The 24,110-nt window shown below is 38.7% G+C and overlaps 1 protein-coding gene and 1 pseudogene across 1 annotated transcript; both read right to left on the reverse strand.

The window, feature by feature from the left end:
- Window positions 1-10,622: 10,622 nt before the first annotated feature.
- Window positions 10,623-15,243, reverse strand: LOC128068509 (olfactory receptor 8B3-like; annotated as a pseudogene).
- Window positions 15,244-23,021: 7,778 nt separating this feature from the next.
- LOC128068874 (olfactory receptor 143-like) lies at window positions 23,022-23,945 on the reverse strand. The gene has a single exon (XM_052662119.1). The coding sequence runs from the start codon at window positions 23,940-23,942 to the stop codon at window positions 23,022-23,024; it is 921 nt and encodes a 306-aa protein (XP_052518079.1). The 5' UTR covers window positions 23,943-23,945.
- Between the last annotated feature and the right edge of the window lie 165 nt (window positions 23,946-24,110).

The following is a 24,110-nucleotide window of genomic DNA, read 5'->3' on the forward strand; positions in this document are numbered from 1 at the left end:
CCAACCAGTCCATCCTAAAGGAAATCAGTCCTGAATATTCATTGGAAGGGCTGATGCTGAAGCTGAAACTCCAATACTTTGGCCACCTAAAGCAAAGAACTGACTCATTTGAAAAGACCCTGATGCTGGGTAAGATCGAAGGTGGGAGGAGAAGGGGATGACAGAGTATGGTTGGACGGCATCACCAACTCAATGGACATGAGTTGAGTAAACTCTGGGAGTTGGTAATGGACAGGAACATTTGGCGTGCTGCAGACCATAGGGTTACAAATAGTCAGACACGATTGAGCAACTGAACTGACTGACTAAGGGCAATGGTGCCCTCTGCTAAAGTGGGGTCTAATGTATATTTTATAGGGCCCTCTTAAGTAACCTGGCTAGAAATTATGACAGGTTTTCATATAGTCTTTGAGTTATTTCCTGGAGCTTATCAAAATTGATGGCCTTTTGAAGGCCATCAATTGTGCCTCCACAATGAGGCACACAACCATATGATTACAGGCTGCTCATCCAGGTCTCCGTACCTGATAACCCCAGTTGGGATCTTCTCAGGGGACAGCTGTGGCTCCTACTGGTTTAGTGGTGTCTTTTCTGTGTATCTCATCAGAAAGCGCCTGAGAGTCTTGCCATAATCGTTCTTCTCTTCTGGGAGATGAGTGGAGGAAAGTATGATATAAATATCATGCCAGGTTAAGTCGTAAGACTGGGTGAGATACTTGAATGCTTTTAGATAATTATCTGGGTCTCAGGAGAAGGAGCCAAGATGCTTTTCAATTTGAGATAGATCGGTGAGGGAGAATGGGACTTGAACCCAAGCAATGCCTTCTGCTCCAGCTACTTCCAGTAAAAGGGGGAGTGGGGCAGGGAAAGGAGCGGGGTCCTGCAGTGAAAGTTTTGTTTTAAAGTTATTTGGGACCAGTATGGTGAGCGGATTTAGGGAGGTCAGGGTAAAGCCCTGGGACCCTCTGGGTAGAGGGTGGAGCTGAGGTCTCAGAATTTGCCTCCTACACAGGCAGGGAAGAAAGGCTGGGGACAGTGGCCTGGGCATGAGAAGGAAGGAGGAAGGAGGGGGCATAAGGCAGAGGTTGTGGAACTGGATCTGAAGAGGCTCCAAGGGGATTGGGAGTGATAAGGGGTGGGCTGTGGTTGGAAGGGTTGAAGGAAGAAGAAAAGTCTGAACAGGGATCAGGAGACATTGTATTTGAAGGATGTGGCCCAGAGTGGGCTAATAGTATTTGAGAAGTAGAGCAAGATTCCCAGAGAGAGGGTCGAGAGCGAAGAGTGAAGAAAGCTTGGACATGAGGGATTTCTAACCACTTGCCATTGTGGTGGCAGAAGTTATGAAGGTCCCATAGGGTATTATAATTGAGAGTTCCATTTTCTGGCCCCTGGGACCTTTTATCAAGTCTTTATTGCAGCCAGACAGTGTTAGAAGAGTAAATAAGTCTTTTTGGTCTTATCTCCCCTTGGAAGCCCAAGGCTTTTAGGCTTTAGAGATGGCATCCTAGAAGAGTAGATTTTGAGGGCTGGGGCTGAGAATTTCCCATTGGTGACAAATAGGTCAGTTAGACAAGGCTGACAGAGATTGAGGAGAACAGTATGAGAGAACAGACATCTTTATTCTCAGGACTTTCTCAGAGAGGAACAATAGTCTGCTTTGAAATAGGTGTCCCCTATTTCAAAGCCAGACGAGGCACAAGGCCTAGGGCCTGAGGACCGTGGGTTCCTTCCACCTAGTGCTAGGACTTGGAAACAAGGCAAGAAAGAAAGGATGGGATTTCATTCACTCTTGTAGCCAATGGATGACATATGGACCAGTGTGTGGATGTCAGTCCAGCAAGGCAAGTGGAGAGTCCCATCCTGGAGCTCATCTCAGTTTCTCAGCAATGTCCAAGGGAAGCGGACATTGAGAGGTGGGCTCATGAGAGGAGTGAACCCAGTTGTGGTGGATCTTAACTCCGGGGTTTCAGCACTGGAATGTAAGATGAGTGCAGAGAGAAAGAGAGCAAGCCAGGCAGTCCAGAAAGAACAGGGTAATTTATTAGAGGAAAATGAGAGGGTAACTGGCCCTTAAGGAGAACCAGTGTCCTCTCTTTCTAACAGAGTCTTTCTTATACTTCATCAATGAAAAATTCTCTGAAGGGATGGTTAATTTAGTAAAGTAATGCTCCAAATTCTCCAAGCTATGCTTCAGCAATACGTGACCTGTGAACTTCCTGATGTTCAAGCTGGTTTTAGAAAAGGCAGAGGAACCAGAGATCAAATTGCCAACATCTGCTGGACCATGGAAAAAACAAGAGAGTTCCAGAAAAACATCTACTTCTGCTTTATTGACTATGCCAAAGCCTTTGACTGTGTGGGTCACAATAAACTGTGGAAAATTCTGAAAGAGATGGGAATACCAGACCACCTGACCTGCCTCTTAAGAAACCTATATGCAGGTAAGGAAGAAACAGTTGGAATTGGACATGGAACAACAGACTGCTTCCAAATAGGAAAAGGAGTACGTCAAGGCTGTATATTGTCACCCTGCTTATTTAACTTATATGCAGAGTACATCATGAGAAATGCTGGGCTGGAAGAATCACAAGCTGGAATCAAGATTGCCGGGAGAAATCTCAATAACCTCAGATATGCAGATGACACCACCCTTATGGCAGAAAGTGAAGAGGAACTAAAAAGCCTCTTGATGAAAGTGAAAAAAGAGAGTGATAAAGTTGGCTTAAAGCTCAGTATTCAGGAAACTAAGATCATGACATCTGGTCCCATCACTTCATGGGAAATAGATGGGAAAAGAGTGGAAAAAGTGTCAGACTTTATTTTTATGGAGCTCCAAAATCACTGCAGATGGTGACTGCAGTCATTAAATTAAAAGATGCTTACTCCTTGGAAGAAAAATTATGACCAACCTAGATAACATTTTGAAAAGCAGAGACATTACTTTGCCAACAAAAGTCCGTCTAGTCAAGGCTATGGTTTTTCCTGTGGTCATGGATGGATTGTGAGAGTTGGACTGTGAAGAAAGCTGAGCACAGAAGAATTGATGCTTTTGCACTGTTGTGTTGGAGAAGACTCTTGAGAGTCCCTTGGACTGCAAGGAGATCCAACCAATCCATTCTGAAGGAGATCAGCCCCGGGATTTCTTTGGAAGGAATGATGCTAAAGCTGAAACTCCAATAGTTTGGCCACCTCATGCGAAGAGTTGACTCATTGGAAAAGACCCTGATGCTGGGAGGGATTGGGGGCAGGATAAGAAGGGGACAACAGAGGATGAGATGGCTGGATGGCATCACTGACTTGATGCACGTGAGTCTGAGTGAACTCCGGGAGTTGGTGATGGACAGGGAGGCGTGGCGTGCTGCGATTCATGGGGTCGCAAAGAGTCGGACACGACTGAACGGCTGAACTGAACTGATGCTTCCTAAGACCTAATTAAAGATAATGAAAAGTAAGGACCCTAAGTAAAGATAATGAGGCAGAAAGAGGAACTGCCAATCCACGATTCATGTGATTAGTGCTCAGTTTTCATGTCCTCTTCAGAATCAAGTGGCCATATTTGAGTGCCCTTTTATTTCCTCAAACTTCCTTAACCAGAAATTTTATAGAAATGAAAGAATGAAAAGTAGGATGCAGAAATGTGTCTTAACAAATCCCAAAGTGTAACATTTAATGCATTATTTGAAGAGCTGTGCAGTTATCTGTGGTTTACTCTACTTATGGTACCAGCTGTCCTATCAATGAACCACTTACAGGAAAAAATTCTTGCCTCTGAGATTTATTAGTTCATAAATTCTCCATACAGTCTACAACATAATAGATGATAGATGAGAAAAAAAAATTGGGTCTAAAGGTCTTTTTCCTAAAGGGGAAAAGAAAGCCTTCTTACAAATTTCATCTGTCCTGAAAGTAATAATATTCTTCTGAATCAAAACTACCACAGTGTAAAAAATCAATCTCTAATAACTCTCCCTGTTATTAAGGAAGAACACTATTTGTCTCTGAGTAGGTTTTTGTCAGAGAATGGGGATTTCATTGTTTGGTAATATTTAGGAAACACTTTAAAATGTTTTCAAGATAATCTGAGTAATCACCTCCCATTGGTAGAAATTTTAAGTCTTGGATAAGATTTGAATTAATTAAAAGCAAAAAAAAATGCTTTAGGGAATTTCCCAAATGATGGCTATTAAGAAAAACTTTAAAAATCAGATTAAGATCCTTGAAATATATGTTTAATATTTTAAATTGCAGAAAACTTTATAATCCTATGGGAGAACAAATTGGTAATTATTTTGTAATATACTTTTACCTCCTCTTATCTAACTCTGAGACTTTCAGTTTTTTGGAGGAATGTTAATAGGTAAGGAAAGCAGTTCTTTTTTTAAAATTTAAACTTTGTATTTTCTATTGGGATATAGCTCATTAACAATAGTGTGATAGTTTCAGCTGACAGTGAAAGGACTCGGCCACATAGATACATGTATCCATCCCCAAACTCCTCTCCCATCCAAGCTGCCACATGATAAGTAGAGTTCCCTGTGGTATACCATACAACCTTGTTGGTTATCCATTTTTGGCCATATATACGAGACAGCAAAAGAGACACAGATATAAAGATCAGACTTTTGGACTCTGTGGAGGAAGGCGAGGGTGGGATGATTTGAGAGAATAGCATTGAAACATGTATATTACCATATATGAAATAGATTGTCAGTCCAGGTTTGATGCATGAGACAGGGTGCTCAGGGCTGGTGCACTGGGATGACACTGAGGGATGGGATGGGGAGGGAGGTGGGAAGGGGGTTCAGGATGGGGAACACATGTACACCCATGGCTGATTCATGTTAATGTATGGCAAAAACTACTACAATATTGTAAAGTAATTAGCCTCCAATTAAAATAAATATATAAATATAAAAATAAATACAGCACTGTGTATATGTCCATTCCAAACTCCCTAACAATTTCTTCTTCCCATCCTTCCCCCTGGCAACCATAAGTTCGTTCTCTAACTCTGTGAGTCTCTTTATATTTTGTAAGTAAGTTCATTTGTATTATTACTTTTTATAATCCAAATATAAGGGATGTCAAAAGATATCTCCCCTTCTCTGTCTGACATACTTCACTCAGTATGACAATCTCTAGGTCCATCTGTGTTGCTGTAAATCATATTATTTCATTCTTTCTAATGGCTGAGTAATATTCCACTGTATATAGGCACCACAACTTCTTCATCCATTCCTCTGTCAATGGACAGTTAGATTGCTTCCATGTCTTGGCTGCTGTGCTGGCTATAGTGCTGCAATGAACATTGGGGTGCTTGTTTATCCTTTTGGATCATGTTTTTCTCCAGATATATGCTCTGGGGTGGGATTGCAGGTCATAAGTTACATCTATTTTTAGTCTTTTAAGGAACCACCATACTGTTCTTCATAGTGGCTGTGTAAATTTACATTCCCACCAGCAGTGTAGGAGGATTCCCTTCTCTCAAGACCCTCTCCAGAATTTATTCTTAGTGGATTTTTTGATGATAGCCATTCTGGCAGGTGTGAAGTAATACTCAACCTAAAGTGAGTAGAAGTAAAGAAATCATAAAGATCAGAGCAGAAATAAATGCAGTAGACAAAGAAAACAATTGCAAAGATCAATGAAAGGAAAAAATGGTTCTTTGAAAAGATAAACAGAATTGATAAACCTTTAGCCAAACTTAACAAGAAAAAAAGGGGGGGGGCACTCAAATTAATAAAATTGAAAATGAAAAAGAAAAAGAAAAAGTTACAAATGACTCCACAGAAATGCAAAGGATCAAAAGAGACTACTATGAGCAACTGTATGCCAATAAAATGGACAACCTGAAGAACTGGACAAATTCTTAGAAAGGCACAGTCTCCCAATACTGAGCCAGGAAAAAATAGAAATATGATCAAACAAATCACAAACACTGAAATTGAAGTTGTCATGGAGGATTCATGTTGATGTATGGCAAAACCAATACAATATTGTAAAGTAAAAAAATAAAAATAAACCACTCCCCAGGAAAAATAAATAAATAAATAAAAACTCTCAATAAACAAAAGCCCAGAACCTGATGACATCACAGGCAAATTCTATCAGATATTTAGCTGATATCCTCCTGAAACTTCCCAAAAATTGCAGAGGAAGGAAAACTTTCAAACTCATTCTATGAGGCCACCAGGACCTGATACCAAAGCCAGACAAAGATAGCACAAAAAAGAAAATTATAGGCCATTATCATTGATGAAAAAGAGATGCAAAAATCCTCAACAAAATCCTAGCAATCTGAATCCACTTTTAAAAGATCTTACACCATGATCAAATGGGATTAATCCCAGAAATGCAAGAATTTTTCAAAAGTCACAAATCAATCAATGTGATACATCACATCAAACTGAAGAATAAAAACACTATGATCATCTAAATAGATGTACAATAAACTTTTGACAAAATTCAGCACCAATTTATGATAGTAACTCTCCAGAAAGTGAGCATAGAGGGTATATGTGCATGTGTGCTAAGTCTCTCCAGGTTTTTCCAACTCTTTGTGACACTATGAACTGTAGCCTGCCAGGCTTCTTGGTCCATGGGATTCTCCAGGCAAGAATACTGGAGGGGGCTGCCATTTCCTTCTCCAGGGGATCTTCCCAACCCAAGGGTCGAAACTGGGTCTCCTGCATTGCAGACAGATTTTTTACCACTGTGCCACCAGGGAAGCCCATAGTAATTAGTGACTAACAGAGACCCTTAGGCTTCTGAAAGTCTGTTTCTGCCTGGTTTTGAACCAGGGACCTTTGTCATGTGAGGCTAAAGTGATAACCTCTACACTACAGAAACAAGGCTTAGAGGGTACATCTTAATATAATAAAGGCCATGTACAACAAACCTATGGCAACCCACTCCAGTATTCTTGCCTGGAAAACTCCATGGGCAAAGGAGTCTGGTGGGCTACAGTCCATGGTGTCACAAATAGTAGGACACAACTGAATGACTCTGCACAAGAGTCGTTTAAGCATTTTTGCATATCCGTTTCCCTGTATTTTCTCAAAAGGAAAGTAATCCAATGTCCTGTTTGAGAAAAGTTATAACTTGAGTTAGTCACTAAATATATTTTTCAAACTATCATTCTCTAACAGAAATTTGAAGATTTTATACCTTAAAATCCCAAGACGAAGTAGCCAACAAAAGGAGAAGTGATTTAGTCTTGCCCAGGTTAAACAAAGGCATTGAAACATGTATACTATTAGGTAAGAAACGAATCGCCAGTCTATGTTTGATATAGGATGCAGGATGTTTGGGGCTGGTGCACGGGGATGATCCAGAGAGATGATATGGGGTGGGAGGTGGGAGGGTGGTTCAGGAACTCATGTACACCCGTGGGAACTCATGTACACCAGTGGCTGATTCATGTCAATGTATGGCAAAACCAATACAGTATTGTAAAGCAAAATAAAGTAAAATTAAAAATTAAAAAAAAAACAACAGTAGGGGCTATTGAATTAGACTCTTGTGAATCTTGCTTTCCTTATTCCACCATTACAAACTATAAAACTTGTGTTGTTTAGTTGCTCAGTCATTTTTCTGCAATATTCTGACAGAATGACATCTAATATGAAAGAGCATTTACTTTTTCTAAAAATTAAACAAATTTAACTTCTATTTTGAGGTTTCTCAAATGGAAGACTTGTGACCAGCTGTAACATATTTTTGGCACCTCAAATAATGATAAAATTTAGAACAGATTGGATGCACTTCTGCAGTGTGTATAACAGTTCCCAAATAGTATAATTATTATTTACTTCTTTAGATATACTTCTCTATCAGTAAGGAAAACAAGTTTATAAAAAGGGATAATATGTAAATAATAAAAAATATCTAACTAGGTCAACTATTTTGTATACCTATAGACCTTAGCATGTGAAAATCATATACGTTTGTATTGAGATTAGGGGCTGGAGTATGAGTGGTCATTTAAAACCATAAGTCAAGGATATATCAAGGAGAAAAAACAATAAGTCAATGCTGAATATCTAAAAATGCAAACAAGCAAACATACCAGTGTTGCTAAATTCACATCTAACTCTTGAGAGATGATTAGAAAACAAGTAAAATCAAAAATATTATTAAAATTACCCTTAAAAGTGTTGAAATTGTCACAATTAAGGCTTATGAATTTTCCCTATTTTTTAAAAAATAAGAAAGAAATATAGTAACCGATTCCAGAAAGCACATTATTACACAATATTACAGCATAATTACAACTTGAGTTATCCACCAAATGTTTCTTTCAAATTATCATAGTTCCAACTGCAGATTGATTTATGGTTTTATACCTTAAAATTCATAAGGAAGTAGCATACAGAAGTCAACAAAAGCAGCAGTGATTCGATTGTGCCAAGGTTACACCAAAGGAATGGAGATTTGTGAGTTTAGCTTTCTTTAATATCAAAAGTTTCAGATTTTATCCCATCCAGATAAATCCCATGATCTCTATAATATTTCTAAGGCTGTCCAGAAAAAGGAAGAGACTTATAAATATAGGCTTATTTTTCTATCATATTTTCTAGATTCCTTATAATTTGAGCTTTAATTACTACTCACCATTTTATGTTGTAAAAAATTGTCTTATTTCTACCCGTTTTTCCCCAGTTCTGATCATGGCTTATTCACCTTTGTTCACCTAATTCTACTACTGTATGGTCACTGTGCACTCTAAGTTTAGAAAAAACTTTATGGACTCGATGTATTTATCTCATCATATGGAGCAGAATAAATTTCCAAATGAAAATGCAGGACCCAAGCCCCACAACCATGCTCCACAAGGGATGTCTTATTTATTGGCCATGTGTTTGTTGATGTCCAGCCTCAGGAGAGGTTTCTGGGCTCCTTTCTCTCCTATGCCCTCTTCTCTGAATTGCAAACACTTGCAAGCATTCCAAATCTTTTTTTTTTTTTTTTAATTTTGTGAAAGAAGGAACGTTCTTACTTGACCAATCATCTCCCCAGTATACTGGCCCAAGAGGTATTATCTTTTCAATAAATAACTACAACAAAAACGCCCTGACAAACTCCTCCAAAAAAAAACAATAAAAGAGCAATGCTCACCCTAAGAGAAATTCATGTACCACCGTGAAACAAAGCACAGTCAGCTTACAAGTTAGAATAGTTTTTCCTGTGCCATGTTTACTTAAACAAAATTAATGAAATAAAATAGAAGCAAAGGATACTAAGAAGATTAGAAACTTGAAATCAGAAACCTAAATTTATTCTAGACTTTTTCATTAAAAACATATATGACTGTAAATAAATCATTGACTACTCTGAACTTTATTGCACCATTCAAATAATAAATATATTTTGACAAACTGTTGTGTGCAGGTAAAGAAAAAACTTTGTCAAAGGAAGTATAATGCAGTGTTTATAGATGCAAAGTGTGTTATACTTAAGAGTCTCTTGAGATCTTCCACTTCAGGAATTAAAGGTGTTATAGCCTGGGGTCCCAAAGCATCAGACAAGACTGAGTGACTGACCTGAACTGAACTGAGTCTTGCTAGATGAAGCCTGGAAAGATGGAAGGAGGAGACATTCTGAGATTCATGCTTCCAATGGCAATTGGCAGATAAGACATCCCCAGGGACATTATGTCACACTAATGTTCCCTGATTTGATTATTTGTTTGTCAGTCTTATATTTTCAGAGGAAAGGGAAGTTCAAACTAATGGAAAAAAAAATGTTTTCTAGAAAATAATATAATAAACAAATAAAATGTATTATAATAAATAGTAACATGTGCAAGCTCTGATGTGTTTGTGACCTCATGGACAGTAGCCCTCCAGGGTCCTTGTCCATGGGATGTCCCAAGCAAGAATGCAGGAGTGGGTTGCTGTTTCCTCCTCCAGAGGGTCTTCCTGACCCAGGGATTGAAAATGCGTCTCCTGCAATCTCAGGCGTATTCTTTAACAATGAGCCAACTGGGAAGCCCATAAATAATAAGTTCAGTTCAGTTCAGTCACTCAGTCATGTTCGACTCTTTGTGACCCCAGGGACTGCAGCATGCCAGGCTTCCCTGTCCATCACCAAGTCCAGGAATTTACTTTAACTTGTGTCCATTGAGTCGGTGATGCCATCCAACCATCTCATCCTCTGTCATCCCCTTCTCCTCCTGCCTTCAATCTTTCCCAGCATCAGGGTGTTTTCGAATGAGTCAGCTCTTCACATCAGGTGGCCAAAGTATAGTAGTTTCAGCTTCAACATCAGTCCTTCCAATGAAAACTCAGGACTGATCTCCTTTAGGATGGACTGGTTTGATCGCCTTGCAGTCCAAGGGACTCTCACGAGTCTTCTCCAGCACCACAGTTATAAATAGTAAATAAGATAGTAAATGTCTTTTTAATAGTACCAATAAATGGGAACGTGTGAGAAAAGGAAATTATGCAAATATTGAATAAGGAGAGAAGTTCTCCTGTATGATAAGTATAAATAAGTTAAGCCTCAAATCTCTTCAATATGATAAAAATGAAATAGCATAAGACGATGCTAATAAAATTGTTATAATTGAAAGAGAATCTTCCTATACTTTGAATATCTGCACAAAAAGATACTGTTGCTCATCAAAACTGAATTCCACCTACAGTTTTTCTCAGAGCTGTTTTCATATCTTTATTTCTAAAGCTGTAGATTAACGGGTTCATCATAGCAACCACATTGGTGCAAAAGACAGAAGAGATTCTTCTATCATCCATAGACCCAGCAGAAGATGGTTTGAGATACATAAATGACATTAACCCAAAGAACAGAAAAACGGCAATTATGTGAGAACTGCAGGTGCTTAGGGCTTTGGACCTGCCTTCCGTGGAGCTGATATGAAAGATGTTGGAGAAAATGAGGCCATAAAGACAAAGATGGCAATGTTGGGCACAATTATATTGATGCCTGCCACGAAGAAAACTACAAGTTCATTGATGAAAGTACTTGTGGAGGAGAGTTGCAGTAGAGGGTGGATGTCACAGAAATAATGGTTGATGTTACTGGCATCACAGAAGGTCAGTCTCAGCATGCATCCAGTGTGAGCCATGGCACCAGAAAATGCCATCAAGTAGGAACCAAGCTGTGTAATTGCCTGAGACGTGAGCGGCTGTGACCGGCGCACTAAGCACGGCTGAGAGGAGCTAACCCACATCCGAGGTCAGGGGCAGAAGCTGGGAGGACCCCATGCCCAAAGGGCGGCGGCCAAGAAGAGTTACCCCACATCAGAGGTCAGGGGCAGCGGCTGGGAGGAGCTACCCTGCATCCGAGGCCAGGAGCGGTGGCCAGGTAGAGCAACCCCACGTCCAAGGAACAGTGGCTGGGTGGGCACAGGCCTAGAGGAGCTGTCCCACGTTGAAGGTCAGGAAGGGCGATTGTGAGAAGATACCCTTCATCAAAGGTAAGGAGCAGCGGCTGCACTTCGCTGGAGCAGCCATGAAGTGATACCCCACACCTAAGGTAAGAGAAACCCAAGTAAGATGATAGGTGTTGCAAGAGGGCATCAGAGGGCAGACACACTGAAACCATACTCATAGAAAACTAGTCAATCTAATCACACTAGGACCACAGCCTTGTCTAAATCAATGAAACTAAGCCATGCCCACGGGGCAACCCAAGATGGGTGGGTCATGGTGGAGGGGTCTGACAGAATGTGGTCCACTGGAGAAGGGAATGGCAAACCACTTCAGTATTCTTGCCTTGAGAACCCCGTGAACAGTAAGAAAAGGCAAAATGATAGGATACTGAAAGAGGAACTCCCCAGGTCAGTAGGTGCCCAACACACTACTGGAGATCAGTGGAGAAATAACTCCAGAAAGAATGAAAGGATGGAGCCAAAGCAAAAACAATACCCAGCTGTGGATGTGACTGGTGATAGATGCAAGGTCCGATGCTGTAAGGAGCAATATTGCATAGGAACCTGGAATGTCAGGTCCATGAATCAAGGCAAATTGGAAGTGGTCAAACAAGAGATGGCAAGAGTGAACGTCAACATTCTAGGAATCAGCAAACTAAAATGGACTGGAATGGGTGAACTTAACTCAGATGACCATTATATCTACTACTGAGGGCAGGAATCCCTCAGAAGAAATGGAGTAGCCATCATGGTCAACAAAAGAGTCCCAAATACAGTACATGGATTCAATCTCAAAAACGACAGAATGATCTCTGTTCATTTCCAAGACAAACCATTCAGTATCACAGTAATCCAAGTCTATGCCCCAACCAGTAACACTGAATAAGCTGAAGTTAAACAGTTCTATGAAGACCTACAAGACCTTGTAGAACTAACACCCAAAAAATATGCCCTTTTCATTATAGGGGACTGGAATGCAAAAGTAGGAAGTCAAGAAACACCTGGAGTAACAGGCAAATTTGGCCTTGGAATATGGAATGAAGCAGGGCAAAGACGAATAGAGTTTTGCCAAGAAAATGCACTGGTCATAGCAAACACCCTCTTCCAACAACACAAGAGAAGACTCTACACATGGACATCACCAGATGGTCAACACCAAAATCATACTGATCATATTCTTTGCAGCCAAAGTAGGAGGAACTCTATACAGTCAACAAAAACAAGACCAGGAGCTGACTGTGGCTCAGATCATGAGCTCATTATTGCCAGATTCAGACTTAAATTAACAAAAGTAGGGGAAACTGCTAGACCATTCACATATGACCTAAATCAAGTCCCTTATGATTATACAGTGGAAGTGAGAAATAGATTTAAGGGCCCAGATCTGATAGATAGAGTGCCTGATGAACTGTGGAATGAGGTTCGTGACATTGTACAGGAGACAGGGATCAAGACCATCCCCATGGAAAAGAATTGCAAAAAAGCAAAATGGCTGTCTGGGGAGGCCTTACAAATAGCTGTGAAAAGAAGAGAGGGGGAAAAACAAAGGAGAAAAGGAAAGATATAAGCATCTGAATGCAGAGTTCCAAAGAATAGCAAGGAGAGATAAGAAAGCCTTCTTCAGTGATCAATGCAAAGAAATAGAGGAAAAGAACAGAATGGGAAATACTAGAGATCTCTTCAAGAAAATTAGAGATGCCAAGGGAACATTTCATGAAAAGATGGGCTCGATAAAGGACAGAAATGGTATGGGCATAACAGAAGCAGAAGATGTTAAGAAGAGGTGGCAAGACGAATACAATACACAGAAGAACTGTACAAAAAAGATCTTCACGACTCAGATAATCATGATGGTGTGATCACTCATCTAGAGCCAGACATCCTGGAATGTGAAGTCAAGTGGGCCTTAGAAAGCATCACTGCGAACAAAGCTAGTGGAGGTGATGGAATTCCAGTTGAGTTATTTCAAATCCTGAAAGATGATGCTGTGAAAGTGTTGCACTCAATATGCCAGCAAATTTGGAAAACTCAAAAGTGGCCACAAGACTGGAAAAGGTCAGTTTTCATTCCAATCTCAAAGAAAGGCAATGCCAAAGAATGCTCAAACTACTGCACAAATACACTCATCTCACAAGCTCATAAAGTAATGCTCAAAATTCTCCAAGCCAGGCTTCAGCAATACGTGAACCGTGAATTTTCTGATGTTCAAGCTGGTTTTAGAAAAGGCAGAGGAACCAGAGATCAAATTGCCAACATCCGCTGGATCATGGAAAAAGCAAGAGAGTTCCAGAAAAACATCTATTTCTGCTTTATTGACTACTCCAAAGCCTTTGACTGTGTGGATCACAATAAACTGTGGAAAATTCTGAAAGTGATGGGAATACCAGACCACCTGACCTGCCTCTTGAGAAATCTGTATGCAGGTAAGGAAGAAACAGTTTGAATTGGACATGGAACAACAGACTGGTTCCAAATAGGAAAAGGAGTAAGTTAAGGCTGTATATTGTCACCCTGCTTATTTAACTTATATGCAAAGTACATCATGAGAAACGCTGGGCTGGAAGAATCACAAGCTGGAATCAAGATTGCCGGGAGAAATCTCAATAACCTCAGATATGCAGATGACACCACCCTTATGGCAGAAAGTGAAGAGGAACTAAAAAGCCTCTTGATGAAAGTGAAAGAGGAGAGTGAAAAAGTTGGCTTAAAGCTCAACATTCAGAAAACTAAGATCATGGCATCTGGTCCCATCACTTCATAGGAAATAGATGGTGAAACAGTGGAAACAGTGTTAGACTTTATTTTCGGGCCTCCAAAATCACTGCAGATTGTGGTTGCAGCCATGAAATTAAAAGATGCTTACTCCTTGGAAGAAAAGTTATGACCAACCTAGATAGCATATTCAAAAGCAGAGTCACTACTTTGCTACTAAGTTCTGTCTAGTCAAGGCTATGGTTTTTCCTGTGGTCATGTATGGATGTGAGAGTTGGACTGTGAAGAAGGCTGAGTGCCAAAGAATTGATGCTTTTGAACTGTGATGATGGAGAAGACTCTTGAGAGTCCCTTGGACTGCAAGGACATCTAACCAATCCTTTCTGAAGGCAATCAGCTCTCGGATTTCTTTGGAAGGAATGATGCTAACGCTGAATCTCCAGTACTTTGGCCACCTCTTGTGAAGTGTTGACTCATTGGAAAAGACTCTGGTGCTGGGAGGGATTGGGGGCAGGAAGAGAAGGGGACGACCGAGGATGAGATGGCTGGATGGCATCACTGACTCGATGGACGTGAGTCTGAGTGAACTCTGGGAGTTGGTTATCGACAGGGAGGCCTGGCAGGCTACAATTCATGGGGTCGGAAAGAGTTGGACACGACTGAGCGACTGAACTGAACTGAACTGAACTGAGGAACCTAATATAAGACTGGAACACACTTTAGGGGACATAACAACATTATACAAGAGTTGGTTACAGACAGCCACATAGCGGTCAGAGGCCATTGATGTCAGCACATAGATTTCAGAAATTAAAAAACAAAACAAAACAGAAAAAGAACAGCTGAGTCATGCACCCCATGTAAGAAATAATATTCTTCTTTGAAAAGTTAATCAGCATTTTGGGTGTAAACACAGAAGAAAAACAGAGTTCTATGAAGGACAAGTTAAAGAGGAAAAAGTACATGGGGGTGTATAGATGTGAATTTAGCAAAATTAAGATTATCAAATCCAAATTCCCTGTCACAGTGACTGTATATATTCCTAGGAACAGGAAGAACAAGGGGAGATGGAGATCTGGTTGGTCTGTTAAGCCCATCAAAATGAACTGAGTCACAAAAGACCCATTTCCAGGAGCCATTCTTCTCTAAAGGAATCTATGGATACAAGAAAGGGTTCCATTAGAAAACAACTCAGTTCATCCAGTTCCCATTCTACAAAACAGAATATACACTGTGAATGCCTGACATTATCCTGACCTGGTCTCATACAGTCTGCCTTTTCCACTATCAGGATATAGAGTGATGTGGACTCGCCTAATTAGAGTTTTTATAAGCTAAATATAACAAAGGATATCACAATCATACTAGAGAGGGAAAGCAAGAGCTGCCATATGCAAATATACCTTCTGGAAAAACCCAAGGAAAAGAAGAATGGAGAAGAATGTAACACTTCTACTCTCTTTTCAACATTCCCTCATTCCTGTTAACTCTTCCCTCACCAGTACAACTGGAGGCAGTGACGCTAGCAACTGGGCACTGGCTTCTCATGCAGATAGACCAGGAACCAAAAACACTGTTTCTAAACCAAGATGAGGGGACCCGAATCTAGGAGAATTGTTATCAACCTTGTCACAGAGTAAAAATCATACAGGAAGAAGAGTGAGAGACCTACCTATTTAGAGGAAACTTCCTGACTGACATGTCTTTGAGCCCCTCTAATATTTGCTGATTCCTCTCCAATAGATGCTTCCAGTAGTTTTACTTGAGTCTCAGCTGCACAAAATGAGAAAGAATGGACATATAATAGGTCCTTGGACTTTGATCACAAAACAAGGAATAAGTATTGTAAATTAAATTCAGAAACTCACCCAACTTTGATCTTAAAACTGTAGGAATGTCTCCGTTACCCTACGTCTTTACCCTGTTGGTTCTGGAAATGTTATTTCACATTCTACAGGCTTGATCCATTGATTTTAGGGGAGAGGAGCTAAATATTAATTCACCTATGCCCTGGAAGCATTCTGAGCATCTATAATTTCTGGTATTTTCAGTGTTCTCATGTGACAGAAGAAAGATAATCCTTTTATTATCATCTCTGCTACCAGACACAGATTTAACCTGAGTGTAATTATGTAGTGCACTTGGTGAAAAGCAGGTTAGAAGCTTGCTTGGTCTCCTCCCCGGGGTGTAGATTATATATACAATATGGAATAAGGAAATTATGGATCCTGGTTCTTGATCTGTCTTTAGTTCCTTAGGGACCGATTCTTAGTCATTTTTGCTTTACTCTGGGCACTGTACATCCCTCAGGTAGATCCAAAGTGAATTCTCATCTCCTCATTATCTACAGCTCTGAGGGGAAAGCTACTACATTGTCTCATTCCCTTTTTATTCACATTTACTAAAATGGACATAGTTCCAGAAAAGACCTACTTTCAGGTTTCTTTATTTCTTTATCTGAACACATTAAATGTTGCAGCAACTCAATTCAGTTTTCTCTTTGTGAAATGTCTCTGAAATAATTTACAATATAGTATATCCCTTCTATAGTTTATACGTTTAACATATTCCTGAAATTTCTATCAGACTCTATTGCTGCCTAATTTTCTGTAACGTTTCAGTAACTGAAGTTATCAATTCTTCTCATCAAAGAAAAAGGTATGGGTTATAGAGTTAGAGAGAGTGCTGTGAATCTTACCTTCCTTCTTCCACTTTTACACACTATAACACTTTGAAAAAATTATTTAATCTCTTGGCCCTCCTAGGTAAAATAAGGAATGTAATAATAGTTTCTCTTTCACTGAGATGTTGTGTTAAAAAAAAAAAAAACACTAAGTAAAATGGTTGGGCCAGCATTGGCATATGAGTGTCAATAAACATCAGCTGTTATTACTAATGTTCTCATAAATTTCAGTAGATTCTCTTTCATAATACTCATTAGACTTTTCCCCTTTAATTTGTGATTTTCTATAAACTCTGTATTCTATAAGAATACACATTTATTCTATCTTGTTAACGATCTGAATCCTGAAACTAAGAGCAATTTTGAGTACACAGAAAGAATTCAATGAATACTTCTAAAACTCATCTTATTTTTTTAATATAAATTTATTTATTTTAATTGAAGGCTAATTACTTTACAATATTGTATTGGTTTTGCCATGCATCAACATGAATCCATCACGAGTGTGCACGTGTTCCCCATCCTGAACCCCTCTCCCACCTTCCTCCCCGTAACATCCCTCTGGGTCATCCCAGTGCACCAACCTCAAGCATCCTGTATCATGCATCGAGCTTGCTCTGGTGATTCGTTTCACATATGATATTATACATCAAACATTTCAATGTTTCAATGCCATTCTCCCGAATCATCTCACCCTTGCCCTCTCCCACAGAGTCCAAAAGACTGTTTTATACATCTGTGTCTCTTCTGCTGTCTAGCATACAGGGTTATCATTACCATCTTTCTAAATTCCATACATATGCGTTAGTGTACTGCATTGGTGTTTTTCTTTCTAGCTTACTTCACTCTGTATAATAGGCTCCAGTTTCATCCATCTCATCAGAACTGATTCAAATGTATTCTTTTTAATGGCTGAGTAATACTCCATTGTGTATATGTACCACTGCTTCCTTATCCATTCGTCTGCTGATGGGCATCTAGGTTGTTTCCATGTCCTGGCTGTTATAAACAGTGCTGTGATGAACATTGGGGTACATGTGTCTCTTTCAATTCTGGTTTCCTTGATGTGTATGCCCAGCAGTGGAGTTTCTGGGTCATATGGAAGTTCTATTTCCAGTTTTTAAAAGAATCTCCACATTATTCTCCATAGTGGCTATACTAGTTTGCATTCCCACCAACAATGTAAGAGGGTTCCCTTTTCTCCACACCATCTCCAGCATTTATTGCTTATAGACTTTTGGATAGCAGCCATTCTGACTGGCATGAAATGGTACCTCACTGTAGTTTTGACTTGCATTTCTCTGATAATGAGTGATGTTGAGCAACTTTTCATGTGTTTGTTAGCCATCTGTATGTCTTCTTTGGAGAAATGTCTATTTAGTTCTTTGGCCCATTTTTTGATTGGGTCGTTTATTTTTCTGGAATTGAGCTGCAAGTGTTGCTTGTATATTTTTGAGATTAGTTGTTTGTCAGTTGCTTCATTTGCTAGTATTTTCTCCCATTCTGAACACTGTCTTTTCACCTTGCTTGTAGTTTCCTTTGTTGTGCAGAAGCTTTTAATGTTAATTAGGTCCTATTTGTTTATTTTTGCTTTTACATCCAATATTCTAGGAGGTAGGTCATAGGGGATCCTGCTGTGATTTATGTCGGAGAGTATTTTGCCTATGTTCTCCTCTAGGATTTTTATAGTTTCTGGTCTTACGTTTAGATCTTTAATCCATTTTGAGTTTGTTTTTGTGTATGGTGTTATAAAGAGTTCTAGTTTCATTCTTTTACAAGTGGTTGACCAGTTTTCCCAGCACCACTTGTTAAAGAGATTGTCTTTTCTCTATTCTATATTCTTCCCTCCTTTGTCAAAGATAAGGTGTCCATAGGTGTGTGGGTTTATCTCTGGGCTTTCTATTTTGTTCCATTGATCTATATTTCTGTCTCTGTGCCAGTACCACGCTGTCTTGATGACTGTGGCTTTCTAGTAGAGCCTGAAGTCAGGCAGGTTGATTCCTCCAGTTCCATTGTCCTTTCTCAAGATTGCTTTGGCTATTCGAGGTTTTTTTTTTTTTTTTTTTTTTTTTTTGTATTTCCATACAAATTGTGAAAGTATTTGTTCTAACTCTGTGAAAAATATTGTCGGTAGCTTGATAGGGATTGCATTGAATCTATAGATTGCTTTGGGTAGTATACTCATTTTCACTACTTTGATTCTTCTGGTCCATGAACACGGTATATTTCTCCATCTATTGGTGTCCTGTTTGATTTCTTTCACCAGTGTTTTATAGTTTTCTAAGTATAGGTCTTCAGTTTCTTTAGGTAGATATATTCCTAAGTATTTTATTCTTTTCGTTGCAATAGTGAATGGAATTGTTTCCTTAATTTCTCTATTTTCTCATTATTAGTGTATAGGAATGCAAGGGATTTCTGTGTGTTGATTTTATATCCTGAAACTTCACTATATTAATTAGTAGAAAGAAAGAAATCTTTAAAATTAGGGCAGAAATAAATCCAAAAGTAACAAAAGAAACCATAGCAAAAATCAACAAAGCCAAAAGCTGGTTCTTTGAGAGGATAAATAAAATTGACACACCATTAGCCAGACTCATCAAGAAACAAAGGGAGAAAAATCAAATCAATAAAATTGGAAATGAAAATGGAGAGATCACAACAGACAACACAGAAATACAAAGGCCCATAAGAGACTACTGTCAGCAATTATGTGCCAATAATATGGACAACTTGAAGAAATGAACAAATTCTTAGAAAAGTACAACTTTCCAAAACTGAACCAGGAAGGAATAGAAAATCTAAAAGACCCATCACAAGTATGGAAATTGAAACTGTAACCAGAAATCTTCCAGCAAACAAAAGCCCATGTCCAGACGGCTTCACAGCTGAATTTTATCAAAAATTTAGAGAAGAGCTAACACCCATCTTACTCAAACTCTTCCAGAAAATTGCAGAGGAAGGTAAACTTCCAAACTCATTCTATGAGGCCACCATCACCCTAATAGCAAAACCTGACAAAGATGCCACAAAAAAAGAAAACTACAGGCCAATATCACTGATGAACATAGATACAAAAATCTTTAGCAAAATTCTAGCAATCAGAATCCAATAACACATTAAAAAGATCATACATAATGACCAAATGAGCTTTATCCCAGGGATGGAAGGATTCTTCAATATCCACAAGTCAATCAATGTAATACACCACATTAACAAATTGAAAAATAAAAGCCATATGATTATCTCAATAGATGCAGAGAAAGTCTTTGACAAAATTCAGTATCCATTTATGATGAAAGCACTCCAGAAAGCAGGAAGAGAAGGAACATACCTCAACATAATAAAAGCTATATATGACAAACCCACAGCAAACATTATCCTCAACGGTGAGAAACTGAAAGCATTTCCCCTAAAGTTAGGAACAAGACAAGGGTGCCCACTTTCACCACTACTATTCAACATAGTTCTGGAAGTTTTGGCCACAGCAATCAGAGCAGAAAAAGAAATAAAAGGAATCCAAACTGGAAAAGAAGAAGTAAAACTCTCACTGTTTGCAGATGACATGATCCTCTACATAGAAAACCCTAAAGACTCCACCAGAAAATTACTAAATAAGCTCTTAAAACTTATCTATCTCATATCATTTAGCTAGATTTTTGAGGACAAATGCACATGGGGAAAAGTATAGCTTTAAGTACTGAATAAACTATGTTGGAAATATTTTGTGACATTTGTTGATATTAAATTCAATTTTAAATTATTTATTAAACCATAAATGAATGTTCAGTGAGCATTCTAGCATGCCTGCTATATTTGATGATAAAGTAAGAAAAATAGGTATTTTCAACCTTAATAATATTAACATAAATTATCTAAAAACTTAAATATATTCTTATATTTAAAGCTGTATTGTGATGATTTTATCTACTAGATAACATAACATTTCCAAATAAAGTCTTCAAAATCCTAATGTAAATGTGTACTTGTTTCTGGAATGTAATTTTTCCATTGGTTGTATAAATGAAATATCAATTACCTATCAAAACCTCTCTTTTTATTTTATTGTAGTTGATGTACAATATTATATGAGTTACAAGTGTACAATATAGTGATTCCCAATTCTTAGAGGTTATTTTCCATTTATAGTTATTATAAAAATCCTGGCTATATCTCCTGTGTTGTACAATATATCCTTATGGCTTATTTTATACATAATAGTTTATACCTCTTAATCACCTGTCCGTTTATCCTCTTCCCACTTCCTTTTCCCCACAGGTAAACATAAATTTGTTCTCTACAACATTGAATCTGTATCTCTTTTGCTATATTCACTAATTTTTTACAGTTTTCTGATTTCACATATAAGTGGTATCATCTTTGTCCTTTTTTTCCCTGACTTACTCCACTTAGCATAATACTCTCCAAGTCCATCCACATTGCTGTAAATGGGAAATTTTCATACTTTTGATGGATGAGTAATACTCCATTGTATATATTTACCACATCGTATCTATCCATCTATTGATGAACATTTATCAGTTGCTCTCATATCTTGGCAATGATAGATAATGCTGCTATGAACATTGAAGTATGGAGATCTTTTTGAAATAGCATATACATATTTTCAGATATATGCCCAGGAGTGGAACTGCTGGGATATATTGTATTTCTATTTTTAGTTTTTTGAGATACATTCATATTGGAAAATTCCCATTTTTTAAAGTTTTTTTTAATATAAATTTATTTTAATTGGAGGCTAATTACTTTACAAGAAAATCCCCATTTTGAAGCTCTTTCAGAAACAACTCTCCAGATGTTCTCTCTGTCCCTTCACAGATTTTCTTTCCTTCCATGTTTTCATGAGGTGAACAGTGGGTTAAAAACTGGTCTCTGGATTTTTAGCTGTGTGAATCTGACCAAGTAAGACGACTATTTACTCAGCCTGCCCCCCCACGAAAAAAAAAAAGAAAAAGGAAAAAAATGAGACTTGTATTTTAAGACCATTTGTAAAATTCTAACACACATTAACTACGGATTTAATTTTTCATCTAACAGACAAAAGGAGTGAGTGAAATTTACAAATTAATAGAATACATCACAATAGGACAAGGTTTCTGCCAGATATTTTTGCTTTGCTTTGCAAAGCGGGAAATACATCTTCCTTTGCAAAGGAGAGGCCCCCTTGCACAGTGAGACAGCAAATTCTGACCAAACACTTGATAACATATTCTGTAGCCAAAAATATCACTGTGTAAGTTTAATCACAATTACAATCCACAGATAAATGGACTCAGTTCAGTTCAGTTCAGTCACTCAGTCGTGTCTGACTCTTTGTGACCCCATGAATTGCAGCACGCCAGGCCTCCCTGTCCATCACCAACTCCCGGAGTTCACTCAGATTCACATCCATCGAGTCAGTGATGCCATCCAGCCATCTCATCCTCTGTCGTCCCCTTCTCTTCCTGCCCCCAATCCCTCCCAGCATCATAGTCTTTTCCAATGAGTCAACTCTTCGCAGGAGGTGGATAAATGGACTAGTTGATGACAATGTCAATTATATTTATGACAACATATCAATTGACCAATACAACAAAAAGAGGCATATGTTATTGACTTGAGAGAGGTGAGTAGAATACAGTAGCTTATTCATTTTCAAGTATCTTCAAGAATAAAAGAAAAAACTATGGATGGTTCAACAAACTATTCAATTTCTTTACCTATGTTGCACATAAAATATAGAACAGGAGATATTACTAAAAGAATCCTGAAATTTGGGGGAAATTTTTACAACTTTACCATGTCCACATTTTTGTCATTACATTTCTGTTTGAATGCAATGGTAAGTGAAGATACTATTGAAATAGCAAAGGTCTCAGTGTAATGAAGGCAAGAAAGAAGAATTGGTTAGACTGAACAGACACCCATAGCTTACCTTGGATGAGAATGACGCATAAGGAAAATAAGAGTGTTATCATTAGATGGGAAAGGTTATTTATCCCTTGTCTGCAAGTGGTATTGGATCACTTAGGGCTGTGGATGATTCTTCTGGCAAAGAATAGGTATATAGAGTTACATTATGTGGCAAGAGAAGAAAATACATCAGACATTAGAGATGAAGTCTTGTCAAGAAGACATTAGAAAGATAAATGATATGAAAAAAGAATGGGAGAAACAGGATAAAGTGGAGCAGAGAAAAGAAAAAAGGCAAAGAAAAGGAGGTATAAATGATTTGGTTCAGTTTGTAATTCTCTTCAGGACTGTCTTCACAGCAATTTTGACATCCTTGTTCCTGAGGCTATAAATGAGAGGGTTCAGCATGGGTACCACATTGGTGGAAAACACTGTGAAAAACTTTCCCTGCTCCACAAACCTAGAAGATTGTAGCTTGACATGAGTGAGCAGCCCAAATCCGTAGAATAGACTAACTGTTGTAATGTGGGAACCGCAGGTGCTCAAGGCTTTGGACCAACCTTTAGATGATGATATATGAAGGATATTGAAAAGAATCAAAGCATAAGAAATAAAGATAATGAGGCTAGATAATATGATAACTGTTCCCACAACAGCAGAAACCACAATCTCATTGGCATAAGTGCTGCTGCAGGAGAGCTGGATGTCACACAGGTAATGGTTAATGATATTGGAATCACAAAATATCAGCGTCATCATAGATCCTGTGTGGACTATGGCTCCAGCAAACCCCATCACATATGAACCAGACATCAGCAGAGAACACACCTGAGGGGACATGGCCATTGTGTACAGCAAGGGCTTACAGATGGCCACATAGCGATCATAGGCCATGGCTGTCAACACATAGCACTCAGAGTTGACAAAAAAGCAGAAGAAAAACAGCTGAGACATACATCCTGTAAAGGAGATGACATTCCTGTTGGAAATAAAGTTCATTAGCATTTTGGGGGTAAAGACAGATGAGTAACAGAGATCAATGAAGGACAGATGGAAGAGATAAAAGTACATGGGTGTGTGCAGGTGTGAATTTAGACAAATTAGAATCATCAAGCATAAATTGCCCACCACAGTGACCACATAGTTCAGCAGAAACAGAGAAAACAGGGGTAGCTGGAGTTTAGGTTGGTCTGTCAATCCCATAAGGATAAACTCACTCACGAAGGAGGCATTTTCCATAGTCATTTGCTCCACAGTCGTGGTCTATAGGAACAGGGGCAGAAAGTGAGATTAACAATGGAACTTAATGGACCTTCCCTCTTTGTCTCCAGAGTGAGAGCTGGATCTCTTGGTTTATAACCCCGGGGTTGTCTAAACACTCAGCAAAGCATTCAAAATACAAGACTTCTGATG

The sequence above is a fragment of the Budorcas taxicolor genome, chromosome 25, assembly GCF_023091745.1.
Source record: "Budorcas taxicolor isolate Tak-1 chromosome 25, Takin1.1, whole genome shotgun sequence".
In the NCBI taxonomy this organism is placed as follows: Eukaryota; Metazoa; Chordata; class Mammalia; order Artiodactyla; family Bovidae; genus Budorcas; species Budorcas taxicolor.

Excerpts from the sequence above, each read along its gene's own strand:
- LOC128068874 (XM_052662119.1), bottom strand. The coding sequence starts at position 23,942 with ATGACTATGGAAAATGCCTCCTTCGTGAGTGAGTTTATCCTTATGGGA.